This window comes from Podarcis gaigeae, assembly GCF_964106915.1.
Source record: "Podarcis gaigeae genome assembly, chromosome: 8".
Lineage (NCBI taxonomy): Eukaryota > Metazoa > Chordata > Lepidosauria > Squamata > Lacertidae > Podarcis > Podarcis gaigeae.
In genome coordinates, this window is record NC_139684.1 from 44,813,728 (window position 1) to 44,830,198 (window position 16,471).

At 45.5% G+C, this 16,471-nt stretch overlaps 1 protein-coding gene across 1 annotated transcript in view; it reads right to left on the minus strand.

Moving 5' to 3' along the window:
• BEAN1 (brain expressed associated with NEDD4 1) overlaps window positions 1-16,257 on the minus strand; it is a 51,921-nt gene extending 35,664 nt beyond the window's left edge. Inside the window, exons 1-2 of the mRNA XM_083753533.1 lie at window positions 15,766-16,257; window positions 2,612-2,687 (exon numbers count right to left, since the gene is read on the minus strand). Of these exons, the coding sequence (XP_083609659.1) occupies window positions 2,612-2,618 (7 nt within the window). The 5' untranslated portion in view covers window positions 2,619-2,687; window positions 15,766-16,257. The remainder of the gene's footprint in view (window positions 1-2,611; window positions 2,688-15,765) is intronic.
• Between the last annotated feature and the right edge of the window lie 214 nt (window positions 16,258-16,471).

A 16,471-nucleotide genomic window follows, 5' to 3' on the forward strand; every position in this document is an offset into this window, starting at 1 on the left:
ACCCATAATGAGATCAGTTTGGCTTCTGTGCTTTTAGCACTTGGCGGATAAATGTTCTCTGCGCAGCCAAGTCATTAGTAGCAGGTATCTAAAAGTCAGAATCTTGGAAACAAGGGCATTTCCCCAACAAGGGCAGTGTCGACTCAGCCTCCTCTAAGTCACACAACATATATACCCCAATCTAGCACTCTTTACAGGAATATTAAAAACCCCCAAGACAAGACTGTCTTACAAATAGCTGCCCACAAACTTACTAACTAACCTACAACTATTTGAGCAGCCACAAATACTTAACGTCCACAAATATTACGATGGCCCCAAAGTGAAAAACGATATTCCAGTCTGCAATAGGTTTTATTTATTTTTTGGTGGGGAGAGTTTGAACTTTATTGCTGGCTGGCAAGAAACAGTACTGAGGTACTATGAAGGTTGTTTTGGAAAGACTGGTGCTGTTTTAGACGACCACAGTGTCTGCTTGCTTCCCACCTGCTCAAACTGTAGGTTCCTAACAACACAGGCTAATCAGCAGAGCAGCAGGCAGAAACACAGAAAAACACGTGTTTTTGAGAACACACAGCTAGTTCTGAAAAAGCATCCTTCTCCCTTCTCCACAAAGCAGCAGCTAGTTATTACAAAAGCAATTCAGTTTTCTAGTACGCATCTCTCCACTAGGAAAGTGACCCTCTGAATCTTTAGAACTCCCTACTGCTCAGAGAAGTGCAGATTACAACAATTCCCTTTATTTGCAAAGTTTAGGGATGAGTATGGATCCTTATGCAGGTAAAATAGTGCCATCCATGCAAGAGGGAGATATCAGCAAACTTGGGGGAACCTCATGTTTTGCAGAAATCTCAAAAATCTTATTTGGTAAAAAAAAATATAATACCCAATGATGACTGGGCATGTTCAGTACACTGAATACTGAGTTGCTGTTGGAGCAAAAGATGGAAAACTGGATAGGGGGGATGGAATGGAGTTTCCTGGAAAAGAGCAGAGCTAGCTATAACCCTGAATAGGAATATTCCTTTTTTTTGGATTCACAAGGCCCTTTCTCGTCTCAGTATGCAATCTTATTGCTGATATAAATCGTATCATATTCAAGATTTGCCTGCTTCATGTCTCATCTGTGCAATAACCTGATTAGTTTCCAAAGCCATATGAAAAAATCCTCACCTTCTTGTTGTTGCAGCCGCTTTCCTTCCCACCCCCACCTTCTCCTTATTATAAAATGCTCTTTGGCTTCACAGTACATGGAAGCTGTGTTTGAAAATAAAATTGCACCAAAGCTATCAAAACAGGTCTCTGTTGTATTAATTGGAAGTGTTAGAGGAGGGCTCTGGGGAATGATATGATATTTAAGGGAACAGAAGGCACAAAGAGTGACTTGTTTAGAATCTGGTGGCAGAGGAAGCTGAGGCAACCTCAAAGGAGGCAAGCAGGAAGTGACCCAGAAACATACGTCCTCCTGAATCAATTCACAACAGGTGCAGAATATCAGAAAGTTCTAAATTAGCTGCCTATGCCTGGGGGCAACTAGAATCACAGTGTTGAGTTGATTAACTGGTCAGCTTTATCAACACAAATTTAACAACTAAAAAGGTCTGGCAAAATGCAGTTATTTATTTAATAATTTTAAAGCACCACTTAATATTTTAAAACCTCTAAGGGGTGTATAACATTTAAAACAATCTGAAATACAAAGGAAGATAAAACCAGTAAAATTATAGTACAAAAACCATATAAGAACAGGAATGCAGGGCATCCAAGCAAGTAAATAACAACAACAGGGTCCAACCTTAAGGGTCAAGGAAGACCTGAGCAAAAAGTCAAGTCTTTACAATACATCAGAAGCAAATGATGGAAGGGTGGTCCATAGTACAGGGGCAACAGTGGAAAATGTACGTTTTTAGGTTACAGCTCTCTGACATTCTGTAGGGTGCAATGTGGTACCACAGGTACAGCCCCAGATGACTCAAGGGTCCCCAAGTGATAGTAGCTCCAAGGAGAAGATGAACCTAACTCATTTCCAGTAAACCTGTCAGCAACAGATTCTGCACATGGCTCCCTGATCTGTGATGATTAACCTTTGCCAAGGAACTACCAACTCCTCTGGAGATGAAGAAAGTTCTGAACAGCTTCCAAGGACTATATCATGGCAGCCTCAAGCCCTGCCAACTAGAGCACTGGTCAGTTGGTGCTCTCAGAATGTGTGGCTTCAGTCTTGATCCTCCAGGGGAGACTGTAAAGCTGTGGAAGGTGCTGCAGGCCATTGCTGAGGCAACTTGCTCCTCTTGTTCTTCACTGTAGGATCACTGTCCAGGGTCCTGAAAATCTTGCTTCTGTTTCCCAACTCAGCACCCTTCAGAATCCTGACCTCATCCAGGCACAAAGATGACTTGGCCAGTCCCGCCTCTTTTTCACCACCACTTTTCCCCAGTGATGGCTACTGCTATGGGTCAGGACACTATGACAGTCTTACAAACTTCAATCAATAGGAGAGACAACAAAGGAAAGGAACTACTGGGTGACAAGCAAAAATGGGAATAGAAGATTAGGAAAGCTGAGGATAACGAGGGATGAATATAAGCAGAGAAAATTTCTATGTACTTACGGTTCATCTCAGCTGCGGATGAGGACAACACAGGTAAAGCCAAAGGCTACAGAAATGGTAGGTTTTGAAGAGGGATCTGAAGGAAGAAGGAGACCCAGCAATGATACATCTGCTGTGTGAAAATCTGAGAACATTTTCCATGCTTCAACGAAGACTGTATTAGTCATGGTGAGGCAGCTGGGCACCAGCATAAAATCCTAAAAATGATTCTCTGAACCCTCTGCCCCCCCTTTTTTGCCTTTCTGTTCAAAACAGCAAATCATCCAGGAGAAATCACTCACCTCCCATTTAATAAGAAATAATAACCATTTTGGAGTCATTGCTGAGCCTCAGCAAGCAATATATATTTCTAGGCTGAGTCCTTGACTGATGTTTAAGACACCTCTGAGCAGAACAACACCACAGTTCAATATGGAACTGGAATATGCTCTTAATCCCTCTAGGAATCCATACAGACTACGAGTGCAGGAAGGATCATAAAAGTGTTCTCTGTGAAGGACATGACACTCTGGAGGGCTGCAGAGCTTTCTCAACAAGTCATTTCCCATGAAGGATTCAGCTGCTCAAAGGCAAGCCACAGTTGATTCATTCTGGACTGGTTCAGATGTTATGTTGGGGTATGAGGATGCTAGAGGAGGGTTGTATTTTGCCAGAATCTGAGCCAGCACACCAGGCTTTATAGGGTAAACACACCATTTAGACCAGCTTCCCCCATCCTAGTGCCCTCCAGTTGTTGCTGGATTACAGTTCCCATCATCCTTTACAATTGGCCATACTGTCTGGGGCTGATGGGAGTTGGAAGTCCAACAACACCAGAAGGACTCCACCTTGGCTACCCCTGGGTTAAATAAACAACAGTTCCAACAAGCTCAGAAATTATGGGAAACTGATTAGTTTAAAAATCAGAAGCCATTTTTTCTGTCTCCTTCATGCAAAAGAGGAGGAGAGGGGATGCTTGCCCCAGTTTGTTTACAAACCCTAAATTCTGAGGGAATGTTGGGGCCCATCAGGGCTTCAACACATCCCCCCAAACAGACAAGCTACACCAGCTCTGGAGCTGGAGTAATTTATTTCTCTCCCACTGGAAACTGGGAGCATGTTGGCGGCCTACTAGGAGAATATGTAGATTCACAGCCCCTCGTGGCACACCCCTTAATCACTCCTAGAATGCTTCCTCTGACATTGGAGAGAAGCCAGTTGTGGACTTTTCTGCAGCCTTTCAATGGGGGCAACCAATGTTGGATCTCCCTTTTGAGGGTAGATCCATCTCTGTTTCCTTGGAGAGAGAAAGATGTGGTTGTTCTTACAACTCATGTGATACCCTCCTGGGGCCCCCACATGATTTCAGTCTGAAAAGTGGCTTATAAATCTTTTAACAACATTTAAACAAACAAACAAACAACCACATCCCTTCTCAAATGTTAATAATTTAAGAAACAGCCAAATCTGCACAACTGTTCTTAAGCAGAGGCTCTCAGGAAGCTGAATCCTAAGCCAAATATCTACGTAATTATTGAAAGCAGGTGTGGGAAAACTGCAGAGGTTGCAGGACTACAATGCCCATCATCCTTGACCATGCTTGCTGGGGCTGATGAGAGTTGCAGCTCAGCAACATCTGGAGGACTAAAGGTCCCCCCCCACTCTTTTCACCAATATAGCTGAGGCAGCATACGCTATGAAAACGGTAAAATCCAAATTGCAATTTTAAAAAATTGTTATTTAAAAACATCAAAGCCAGCAAGGTATTAACCCCCCCCCCCCACAATTAACAATATAAAGAAACAAAAACTGCAGCATCTAAAAGCCACAATATAAGATAGAGGAACGGCAATAAGAACGACAAATCAAACATTAAAAAGCCTGCTGCCATTTGCCACCTTAAAAGCAGCTAAGTTTGGCACACCAGTAAGTATCAAACTGGACCAATTTCATCAATTTTGTTGAGTTAACTGAATTAGTTTTAATTGGATTTTGAATATACATGCAAATAATTGTTACTGTTTTGAATTTTATTGAGTTATTATCTTCCCTTATAGGGTAGGGTAAGGGGCACGGTTCTTAAAGAAATGGCAAGTTCTTAAAGAAATGGGAGTGCCTGATCACCTCATCTGTCTTTTGAGAAATCTCTATGTGGGACAAGAAGCTACAGTTAGAACTGGATATGGAACAACTGATTGGTTCAAAATTGGGAAAGGAGTATGGCAAGGCTGTATATTGTCTCCCTGGTTATTTAACTTATATGCAGAATTCATCATGCGAAAGGCTGGACTGGATGAATCCCAAGCCGGAATTAAGATCGCCGGAAGAAATATCAACAACCTCAGATATGCAGATGACACAACCTTGATGGCAGAAAGTGAGGAGGAATTAAAGAACCTTTTAATGAGGGTGAAAGAGGAGAGCGCAAAATATGGCCTGAAGCTCAACATCAAAAAAACGAAGATCACGGCCACTGGTCCCATCACCTCCTGGCAAGTAGAAGGGGAAGAAATGGAGGCAGTGAGAGATTTTACTTTCTTGGGCTCCATGATCACTGCAGATGGTGACAGCAGTCACAAAATTAAAAGACGCCTGCTCCTTGGGAGAAAGGCAATGGCAAACCTACACAGCGTCTTAAAAAGCAGAGACATCACCTTGCCAACAAAGGTTCGTATAGTTAAAGCCATGGTTTCCCCAGTAGTGATGTATGGAAGTGAGAGCTGGACCATCAAGAAGGCTGATGGCCGAAGAATTGATGCTTTTGAATTATGGTGCTGGAGGAGACTCTTGAGAGTCCCATGGACTGCAAGAAGATCAAATGTATCCATTCTTAAGGAAATCAGCCCTGAGTGCTCACTGGAAGGACAGATCGTGAAGTTGAGGCTCCAATATTTTGGCCACCTCATGAGAAGAGAAGACTCCCTGGAAAAGACCCTGATGTTGGGAAAGATGGAGGGCACAAGGAGAAGGGGACGACAGAGGACGAGATGGGTGGACAGTGTTCTTGAAGCTACAAACATGAGCCTGACCAAGCTGCGGGAGGCAGTGGAAGACAGGAGTGCCTGGCGTGCTCTGGTCCATGGGGTCACGAAGAGTCAGACACGACTAAATGACTAAACAACAACAACAACAAGGGGCACGGGGCATGAGGTTATGGAACACTTCTTGTCATTATGCAACAGTATCAGTTTTGAAATCATGGTTGATGTACCTAAGGGAAGAGGACGAGGTCTGCATAACTACCCTGACCTGTCTTTGGCAACCTGGTGCCCTCCAGATTGCCTCCATCATCACCATGCTGGCTAGCGCTGATAGAAATTGAAGTCCAACAACATCTGGAGGCAATTTCATCCTGTTACGGGGCAGTCCTATACATAACAATTCAGAAGTAAGCCCCATTTCTTTTTGGTAGGGCTTATATATATTGGATTGCAGCCTTAAACTAATTGGAGGAGAAAAGAAACAGCAAAGAGACAAATCCGCCAGTTCAAGCTAAAATCAGTTATATGACTCAGACCACATTCTAATTAGTGTAATAGGAAAGGAGTTATGCCTGGCAAAATGTTGGTACCTCTCCTGCCAACTTGCTAGACTTGTGCAGATTCCACAGTGTGCAAGTCATCCTTGACACAAGTTCAATGCAAGGCAATCAGAAGTTACCCTCAAATGACCTTGACTGCACAGGCTGTGACTTTGGGGCAAAGGGAAGATGGAATTATTGGCTTTGGCAGATACTTTCCCTGCTTCTGTACTGTGCTTTGCTTGGGACAGGGTTGTAACAGGGGAAAAAAACCTTTGCGTGGTTTTGTCTTGATTTTTTTTTTTGCAATGTTTAATGAAAATAATAAAAATTGCTTAAAAACAAAAAATTTAAACCAGGTAAAAAGGGGCACCGCTCATTAAGGTGGGCTAGAAATATTGTAAATAAATGAATTCAAGATGAAACCAAGAACACAATGAATAAAATCCAAAAATGGGAAAATAGGCAGTACACCTTGGTAAATACGGTACATAAAAGCGGCAAGAGGACAGAGCAACAACTCCACTCCCCCATGGAAAGTGGAACAAAACAGAACAATAAATAGGCAGCCAGGCAGCATGAAAGTCAGGAGCTAATTGGACCCCATAAAAACCAGATCACATTTGCTAAAAGATTTCTGAAAGAGACAAGTCTTGGCTGGACGCCTAGAATAATATAGTGTATGGGTGGTGATTCCATCAATCCTTGGCATCTCCAGATAGAGTTGGGGGAAGAATCTCTGTTTAAAACCCTGGAGAGCTGCTGACAGTCAGCGTAGACCAGGGACAAGCTCCTGTTTCAGTCAGAGGGCTTCACTCCCTGCTGGACAACCTTCCATGGGCCATATGTGAGTTATGGGTGTGGCCAGCAGCAAAAGTGGATGGAAGTGCCGTTAATTTTAACTTGATACGGTAGACTACTTTCTATGCATATACATACAACCCTCTCAATAATCCACCCAGAGCAAGAGAAACTTGCTTGTTTTTGCCAGAGTCTGGCAAAACCACTCATTGAGGGTGGAAAGTAGGGCCAGTGGGGGTCAGGACCGGCCCAAGACATTTTGGCACCTGAGGCAAACCACAAAATGGCACCTCCTCCTTCCCAGGGAAGAAGGGGTGAGTGAAGATCTACATCAGGAACAAGGAGGAAATAAAGATCTACATCAGGATCTGCTGCACCTGTCGCCTAAGGTGGCTGCCTCCCTTTGCCTCATGGGGAGACTGGCCTTGGTGAGGGTTGTATCAGGGAGTTCCAAGGGCCAGACAGAGGCCTGGAGAACCGCATTTGGCCCCCAGGCCAGATGTGCCATACCCTAGTGCAGATTGGCCAAATGGATCTGTGGTATCTGTCTCGGTGTAAGGCAGATTTCTATGTTCATTCAGCAACAGCCCCTGGAAGGAGGCCTCAAATGCAGAACAAATGAAAGCAGCCCTTAAGATGCCCTGGTCCAAATCTCTTTAGGCTTTAGATATACCAGATATTTATTTGGTCCTACATGCCGAGTCCTGGCACCCTCAGACCAAATTCAGTCTTGTACATATCTGCGGAGCAAGCAGAGCAAGCTTCAGACTGGACAAACGTGTTTGTTGCTTCCTGCAGCAGCGTCCAGCTTACAGAGGGATTATTCTGTCTTGCTGGATGAAGGATTTGGTTGGGCAGGACTTAAATGCTTTCTCAACCTCTGGCCTCTCTGGTTCCGGTTTCTGGAGCCCCAGATTGCACAGGCGCCAGCTGTACAAGCAGGCATGATCTGAAAAAGGGCGTCGAGCAGGCAGTGCCTTGCGTGCATTTAATCAAGAAGGTGCCAAAACTGGGGCAGAATTCCTTGTAGAAAGATTCTCAGCTGGCTCTTATGGCCCTACTCCCAGATGGGTTAAGACCATGGGAGCTAAGCAGCAGCTGCTTAATTAAGAAGCTCTGCCCTTCACAGTCACATATGCCACTTCTTTCAAGGCCAAGGGAAGCGCTGCAAATGCTGCAAAGCTCAGAACCATAGACAGTGAGGAAAGACAAGACTAGGACTCAGCCGCTGTTTAGTAAGTGGAAGACCCCAGGTGCAACTCCCAGCATTCCCAGGGCTACATCCATGCCATACATTTAAAGCAGAGTCATGCCACTTTAATTGTCATGGCTTCCCTCAAAGAATCCTGGGAACTGCTGTTTCTTAAGGCTACTGGGAACTGTAGCTCTGTGAGAGGTAAACACTAAAGCAGATCTGTATGTATTAGGGCTAGTCCATACTGGATGGTGGCACCCACCTGATCTCCTGACAGCTGAGTCACCGCTGCTTACTAGGAAAGAGAGCAGGGAGGTGACAGGGAGGTCAGCATGGTAAAAACGCACTACCAGGAGGGCTCTGCTGGTGCTTTAGCGCTGTGCCAACCTCACCACTACCTTGCCTTTTCCTTCCCAGCAAGGAGCAACAATTAAGTTGTTGGGAGGTCAAGTGGGCGTGCCACTCAAAACCAGGTCTGTTCCTTCAGAATATGCTGTTCCTGACCTAAGTGTCAAGAATTTAAGCTAACCCATACTGAAATTAAACACAAAATCCATGTTAAAATATTTCCTTTCTTGGAACTGAGGACTACCAAGTGTTCCAAAATAAGCAACTGAGACACATTCTTGTTCAGGGAGCAACCTAAATGGACTACTTGTTGCTGAACTACAACTCAGCCACAGCAAGGAGAGAAAGGGGGGAAATCCTTTGTTTGGTTTTAGATGATGTAGTTGTGTTTTGTGTTTGTTTTCTTATAAGAGGTATCCATCCTTACCTGGCATTCCTCCTCATACAGGAAGGAATGCCTCTTAAGATGGCAGAGACAGGAAATCTGCATCCCTCAAGAAGTTGCATGCCTACAACTATCAATCCTCTCCGTTGGCCATGCTGGCTGGAGCTGATGAGAGTTGGAGCCTGGAGGGTGTGAAGGGCTACAGGTCCCGCACCTCTCTTTTACATATTTATGATAAAATAAAGACTTAATGTAGTCAGCAAACACAAATTCAATATTAGTCCATATTATTTTAAAAGAATCATATTTTGTGTCCTTCTCACCAGTCAGCATGAATCAACATGAATCTGTACTATTTAGTCATCATCATCACCATCAAAATCTTACATAAGATTCTAGATTGCACCCAGTACTGCAAATGGTGGCAGGAAATCCTGTACCTCCAAGTTCCAATTAATTATGAAGTTACTCCATCTTCCAATAAACTTTTTGTGTGTCTGTGTTCTCTAACACCGACATAATTAGTTAATTCAATCATATCCACAATAACAGAATTTTATATTAACAAGATGTCTCTTCCCCCTCTTGCTTATTGTCTCCTTTCCGCTGTAAGAATAGCATGTTCTAATCATCTGTTGGGATTATTGGTCTGACATAACAAAATAATACAGTTAAAGGGTTCAACGATAGGGTTCATGCCATTTCCTTTATGTGATTAAGAACTAGCTTCCAAATGTTATGACCCTAGGACATGTCCAGTAAATATGACCTATATCTGCTTGCATTGAATTACACTGCCAGTGGTTATTATTAACCCCAGGGAAAGTTCAGTTGGATCTCAATAGAGTAAGACACTACCAGAATAACAATTTGTAAGAGCGTTCTTTAAGATTCACACTTTGGCATTCACACTTAAAGAGGCCTTTAATAGTGGTAACCAAGTTCTAAACCCATTTTTAAATAGCTGCAGAAATATTCTGCTGTAACTCTTTTCCCCTGGCTATCATGTGTGTGTATAGGATTGCACTGTAATCCTATTCACACTTACCTGGGAGTCAGCTCCATTGAACTCATGGTACTTATTTATTAGATGACAGTAAACGTCCAGCTTCAGCCATGCTATAGCTGTTCCAAGGTCATTCCCTGGTTCTCTAGTGAATCAAGACCTTTGCAGTCATACTCACACTCACACTCACACTCACACTCATCATCATCATCATCATCATCATCATCACTGTTGTTACTGTTATTTTATTGCCTTCTGGGCATATGTTTCAAGGCAATGCACAAAATTCAGAACAAAACTGCTAAAAGCAATAAAAGAAATAGAAGTAGAGAAATTTCAAAACGACCCAAAGCAGACACCCATAACAGAGACTTATTCATCCAGCTGGGTAAAGCCTGTCAGAAAAGAAACACCTCCATTTTTGTCTGGTGCCTGTTGTATCTCAGTGCTGTTCTACAGAACAAGAACAACCACCCTAAAAGCCCCCTCTCTCTTATGTTGAATGCCACACTATCCCCATTCTCAACTTCAGAAACACCTATCTTAGAGGAATATAGGCTTTGCAGATTCACCACTCAGAGCGTGACAAGGAAAACTCAGTTAATCTCATTGGGCTCCTTTGTGTGTAACAGCAACGTTCACGCCTACAGGAAGATTATTCAACCCAGAAAGCGAAGAGAAGAAGCTGCTATATTGACTACTGGTCCATCTAGCACAGTATTGTGTACGTTGACTGGCAGCGGCTCTCCAGAGTTTCAGACAGGAGCCTTTGCCCAACCTATGCAGAGATGCCAGGGACCAAACCTGGGACCTTCTGCATGCAAAGCAGGCGTGCTCTGCCACTGGGCCCTTGAAATGATCTGCTTCCTTCTATTTTTGTTTCCACTTCCAGATCAGGAAAGCCAGTTTCACAAGCTCTTCCCAGCCTGAATGACCACCAGACCAACCAATCTTGTTTCTATTTGGCCAGGGAGTTCAAGGCGGTGTGCGTGACTCCCCCTGCCCCACAATTTCACTCTCACAACAACCCTGTGTGGTAGATTAGGCTGAGAGGCTGCAATGTCACTCATTGAACCTCATGGCTGAATGAGAATTCGAACCAGGGCCTCTCCAGTCCCAGCCCGAGTCTCTAACATCTACAAATGAAAGAAATTGCTGTCAATGAACCTAAACAGTCGCAAACCCAGTAAGCTCTATGGCAGTGATGTGGCCATCTTTGGTCCTCCAGATGTGTTTGGACTCCAGCAAAGGTCCATGGTCAGGGATGATGGTTGGTAGTTCTAGCCCATATGGAGGACCACAGGTGCCCCTGCCCAGGTCTAGGGTGCCCAAGGCACAAGTGTTGTTCACCTAACTTGATCCACTGTAATCTGCTGTGACAGACAGGCTTTTCTAATCAGACATAATGAACAACTCCTGGCAGGGGAGAAAGATGGCAACACTTCGTTTGCCACACTGTCCTAAGAGGAAGTGTGCCTGCATAGCAAATTTCAAACTACCAAGATACAGACACCCCACATATACATTAAAAGGTCTTCAAGTACCAGGCTATACACACAACACACCTATATGTCCACTGAACATATAAGGGGAGTAGATCGGGATCTTGCCTGTTGGTCTCACACCCAGCACTGATGTTGCTGCTAGCCATGTCCATCAGGTGACTACAACGTTAGTGAGGAAGGGACTTACTGGCATGCAACCAGTCAGGGATCCTAAATGACACATAAATGATAAACACAGAGTTGTAGTTTCTTATTAAGGCAGAGCAGGCAACTGCCAGGAGGGAGTATGGCCAGTGAATTGGGACAACCCTGCTCAACGAGAGGGGCTGGGTGGACAACTGTTCTCTTTTATTTAATGAGCCTTACATTACCAAAGCTGGCTAAAAGTTTGGGCAATCTTATAAACAGTTCTGTGAATGCAGCAAGGCTTTTGCTCTCCCCTCTCCTGATCGATTTCTTTGTGGGAATTTTCAAGGGAATGTTCTCAGAGTACAGCAACTGCTGACTATTAAAGCAGCTACTGATCTCCCACACGGACACATGCACACATACACTCTCTGGAGCAAACAAATTCGTAAACACCGGCAGATTACTTTTGCTGATTGGAATAATGGCTGCCTCTTCCCAGATGGATAATGCTTCCCAAGAAAAGAGAATGGTGGAGGTAAAGAACTTGGTGTGTGTGTGGGGGGGGGGGAGAGAAGAGTCTTAATAACAGTTTGTTTTGGTTTGCACAGCAGATGTCATTTAGTGGTACATGACGTTGTCAAAGCACACCCACTCAGTTTACTAGCCAGATTTTAGGAATCCATTAAACATTCGCTCCAGTGAGTGGAAATAAAATCCAGTCATTCACTTACATTTTGGAAAGCCTCCTGTTTGAGGGAGCAATGTGCAGAGCTTTCTGTTCTCTTACAGGGCAATCCTATTCATGTCTACTCAAGCATAAGACATGAGACTTCAGTGGGGCTTACTCCCGTCTAAGTGGGCAAAGGATTTGCTGTCTTAAGGCCTCATAGGGGCAGAGACAAATGTGGGCTGTGTAAGCGAGCACGCTAAGGGTGCAACCCTAGCCCCAGTTACCAAGGAAGATCCATGCCCACAGGATTCAATTAGGCCTTTCTTCTGAACAGACAGAGTTAGGATGGCACTGTAATTCTCTTTGCTGCTCTGCTTTGCCACTGCTCCCCACTGAAAGGAGAGGGGAGGTTTCAGACAAATCCTGGAGGACCCTGATTTGCAGCAGCTGGCCTGACAATGGACTTCTGGGTGGAAAGGGAAGGTTAAGGGGGGGGGAATGCTGTTGGGTTGATGTGAATGGTTTTTGGGGTTTGTTTATCTACTGGTTTGTGTTTATCTGCTGTTTAGTGGGTGTGAGTTTATTGTCTGAAAATGGCTAATGTCTTTTTGTTACCGGTTAGGGGACTGGTGTGTTGCTTATATTTTCCTATATGGCGTTAACATATTATATGGCCTCTCCTGTTTTGGATGTTAGAGAGAAATAGATTATCCGTATACTGGTGACATCTCACACCAAATTTCATAATGACCACTCCCAACAGTTTCATGTAGATGTTAAATACTAATGAGGACAGGATGACACCCTGTGCCACCCCACAATGCAGCTGCCAGGAGGCCAAGAAGTGATCACCCAGTGATAACTCTGAAACTGACCCTGGTGAAACAGTGTCTCAGTACTCATCTCACATGGCCAATTCAGGAAGGTATCTGTTAAGTTGTGGGTGAACATGTCAAACAACACAGCGATTCTTCAAACAGCTCTTGTTTATTCACAGGCCCAGAGCAGCACTGAGCTGAAGGGTTCAACCAACCTGCTTATATAGAGCTCAACTACAAAGCAACAGTAACAACTTTCTGTAACTATCCAATCACCGAACGTCACTTTCAGTTCCTTATTTGCATACGTGGACCTGAGTGAAAACTATCTACAGTATCCCCCTGCTGGCCCAGGGTGAGAACTTCAGTATATAACAGTATCATGGTTAAAGACACCAAAAGCAACTGAGGAAGAGTAATAGGGTCACACTCACTTTGCCTTTCTCTCAACAAAGGCCATCCATCAGCGCGACCAAAGTTGATTGAGTCCTGTAACCAGGTCTGAACTCCAACTGAAATGTGTCAAGATAATCAGTTTCACCCAAAAGTACTTGCAACAGTCACACCATCACCTTCCTCCATCCCAAGCATATGATGTAAACAACAGGAGCCTGTAATTCAGTCAATCAGTGACCCTAGAAGGTATCTCACACATTATGAACAGCTTTACTAAAAGAACACAAGACCCACCCAGACATACATTTGCACCCTTTCTCACACTTAGAGAACACCAACCCTCTGCCAATTACAGGTTCTTACCCTGCACAGGAAATGCACCTGACTTATGCCCTCACTACATTCAGTCTCTTCCTGTTTGAAATCAAAATAGAAGAGGAGTAGTGCCCTTGTGCTGGGAACAAAGGGGCTCCCCAACAGAGGGATAAATAGATAGATAAATAAATAAATAAATATATAAACAGAATGATATCATCAAGACAATACTTTGGGGCAGAAGCTCAGGGTCCTGCTTAACAGAATGAGCAGGAAAACCCCCAAAATGCAACAGGCTTGGTTTTTGACATTTTAAATTCATACATAGTGCAATCTGAAGTCCAGAGCCTAAAATTATCCTTAACTGCATCATTGCATGCAGTGTATCTGTCCCAACCTGGCATCTTCCAGATGTTTTGGACTACAACTCCTACCAGCCATGACCATTGGACATGCTAGCTACAGCTGATGGCAATTGTAGCTCACACCTTCTTGAGGGCATTAAGTTGAAGAAGGCTGATGCAGAGGATTGACTTGTCCTGCTTTCGTTTAAGATGAGTTAAGTATGGGGCCTTGCATATAGTGCTTTTAATATTTTATTACAGCATCTGCCTTGCATGCAGAAAGTCCCAAGTTCAATCCCTGGTGTCTCCAGGCAGACCTGGGAGACTCCTGCCTGAAACCCTGGAGAGCTGCTGCCAGTCAGTGTAGACAATACTGAGCTGGATGGGCCAACAGTCTGACACAATATAAGGCAGCTTCCCATGTTCCAGTGTGCCTCCAGTATGGGAGAGCCCAGCACGCCTCTAGATAACCAGTTCTATGGTCAAACTGCTCTACCCATCAATCCCCCCCCCCATGTTCAATGGAAGTCCACCATATTGTAACTTAAGCCCATTAGACCCAGTCCTACCCTCCGGGGCTGCAGAGAACAAATCAATTAGATGTATACCAGGTTTTGAAATGCAATTGTCTAAGTTTGCCAAAACCAAAACAAACCCCCACTCTCCTTCTGCTACCATTTGTGCAGTTATAAAACACCAAGCAACGATTAGCATGTAAATATTATTTTATTGTCTTTCTTTCCTCCTCCCATCAAATAATGTCAAAGTAGGAAACAGAAGCCCATCTGCTTTCTCACTGCAAGTGGCCCCATCCCTTGTGCCAGGAATGGAGCAGGAAATGAGAGAGAGATAGATGCTTTTGTAGCTGTACTTACGCATGCAATGTGTTACAGATGCTTTAAAAGTTTCAATAGAAAACCCCACTGCCGCTGACACAATTGTGCCAAAATGATGTGTTTCACTGCAGGGCTCTTAGACACCACATGCTCATCAGCACAGGTGCTCTCCTCCTCCTCCCTTCCTCTCCCTCCAACTATACAAAACCAATTAAGAAGGGAGGGAAACACAGACCAATTCATAGATGTGACTAACAGGTGTACATGCAACACATTTCCCCCACCCCATGCAGAGATGCAGGCTTTCCCTTTCACCCACTTGAGCTGCATAATCGGGGAGTGGTTAAAAAAAGAGGTTTAATCCATACCCTAAAAATTTAGACATACAGTACTGCATTCCAGAGCGCTGTTTCTACCCTGCCTGCGTTTCCACGTTGCCTTGCTAAGTGCAAAAATATGGAAAGGGTTATATTATTTCCGATGAAATCATTTGGATTCCTCCCCCCCAGCCTAAAGGTGAATTCCCATGAAACAGACATGCACTTAAATTTAGCACAGCCCTCTCCAACCTTGCGCCCCCACCCAATGTTTTGGACCACAACTCCCATCATCCCTGAGTATTGGCCATGCTGGCTGGTGCTGATGGGAGTTGGAGTCTGACAACATCTGGAGAGCACCGGCTTGAGGAGGGCTGACCTGGTGCGTGGGCATTTCAAGGGATGCGCGCCCGGGAAGAACGATGCGCGTTAGTTTCGTCTTAAGGATGGGCGGAGGAAGGAAGCCTTTGGAAATGTAGGGTGCAAGTGCACAGCCGCGTGGGCTGGCGGGGAGAAGCCCCGGCAGCAGACCTCCCCGCCCGCCCGCCCTCCCTCCCGCAGGATCCGTCGCCCCGTCCCCTGCCTCTTACCGGAGCCCATTCAGGCGACCGATCTCTCCATGCATTCCGACGGCTGCAGCCCGGCGACGACGGCGAAGGCGGCGGGAGAGGCAGACTTCCGCTTTCCCCGCCGCCGCCAGCCCGGCCAGAGCAGCGGCGAAGAGGCGGAGGCTGGACGCGGCGCTCCGTGACCTCCGACCGCCGCCGGCAGCAGCGCCTTCCCAGTGGCTGCGGCGCGGCGCCGGGCTGCCGGCTGCCGAGAGAGCCCCGCGTGGCCGTGCGCTTGGCGCCTGCAGGCAGCCGCCGCCGCCACCGCGGCATCTGGGCTCCCTCGGAGGGCCCAGCCCGCCGCCCGCCTGCTCAGCCGCCCGGTCCGCCTGTAGCAGCAGCGCCTCGACGTGGCGGAGAAGAGGCGGGCAGCGGAGCGCGCCGAGGGGACTGGCGCCGGGACGCCCCCCACCTCCCCGCCAGGCAGCGGCGCTTCCTCGGCTGCCCTTCTCAGCTGGGGTAGAAGTTCTGCTCAGCCAAGCGCTCCGGAGGAAGAGGAAGAAAGCGGACCTTCCGCGAATCAGGGCTTTTAGCAACAGGGAAAGGAAAATGTGAGCATTTCGAGTGCAGAAAGAAAAGGGCTCCTCTGGACAGGTGGATTTCCTCCCGGCCATTCCCACCCCCCCATGCATTCGTAGCATTGATTGATTGATTGATTGATTGTCTTTCTATGCCAGGTTTTCCACCA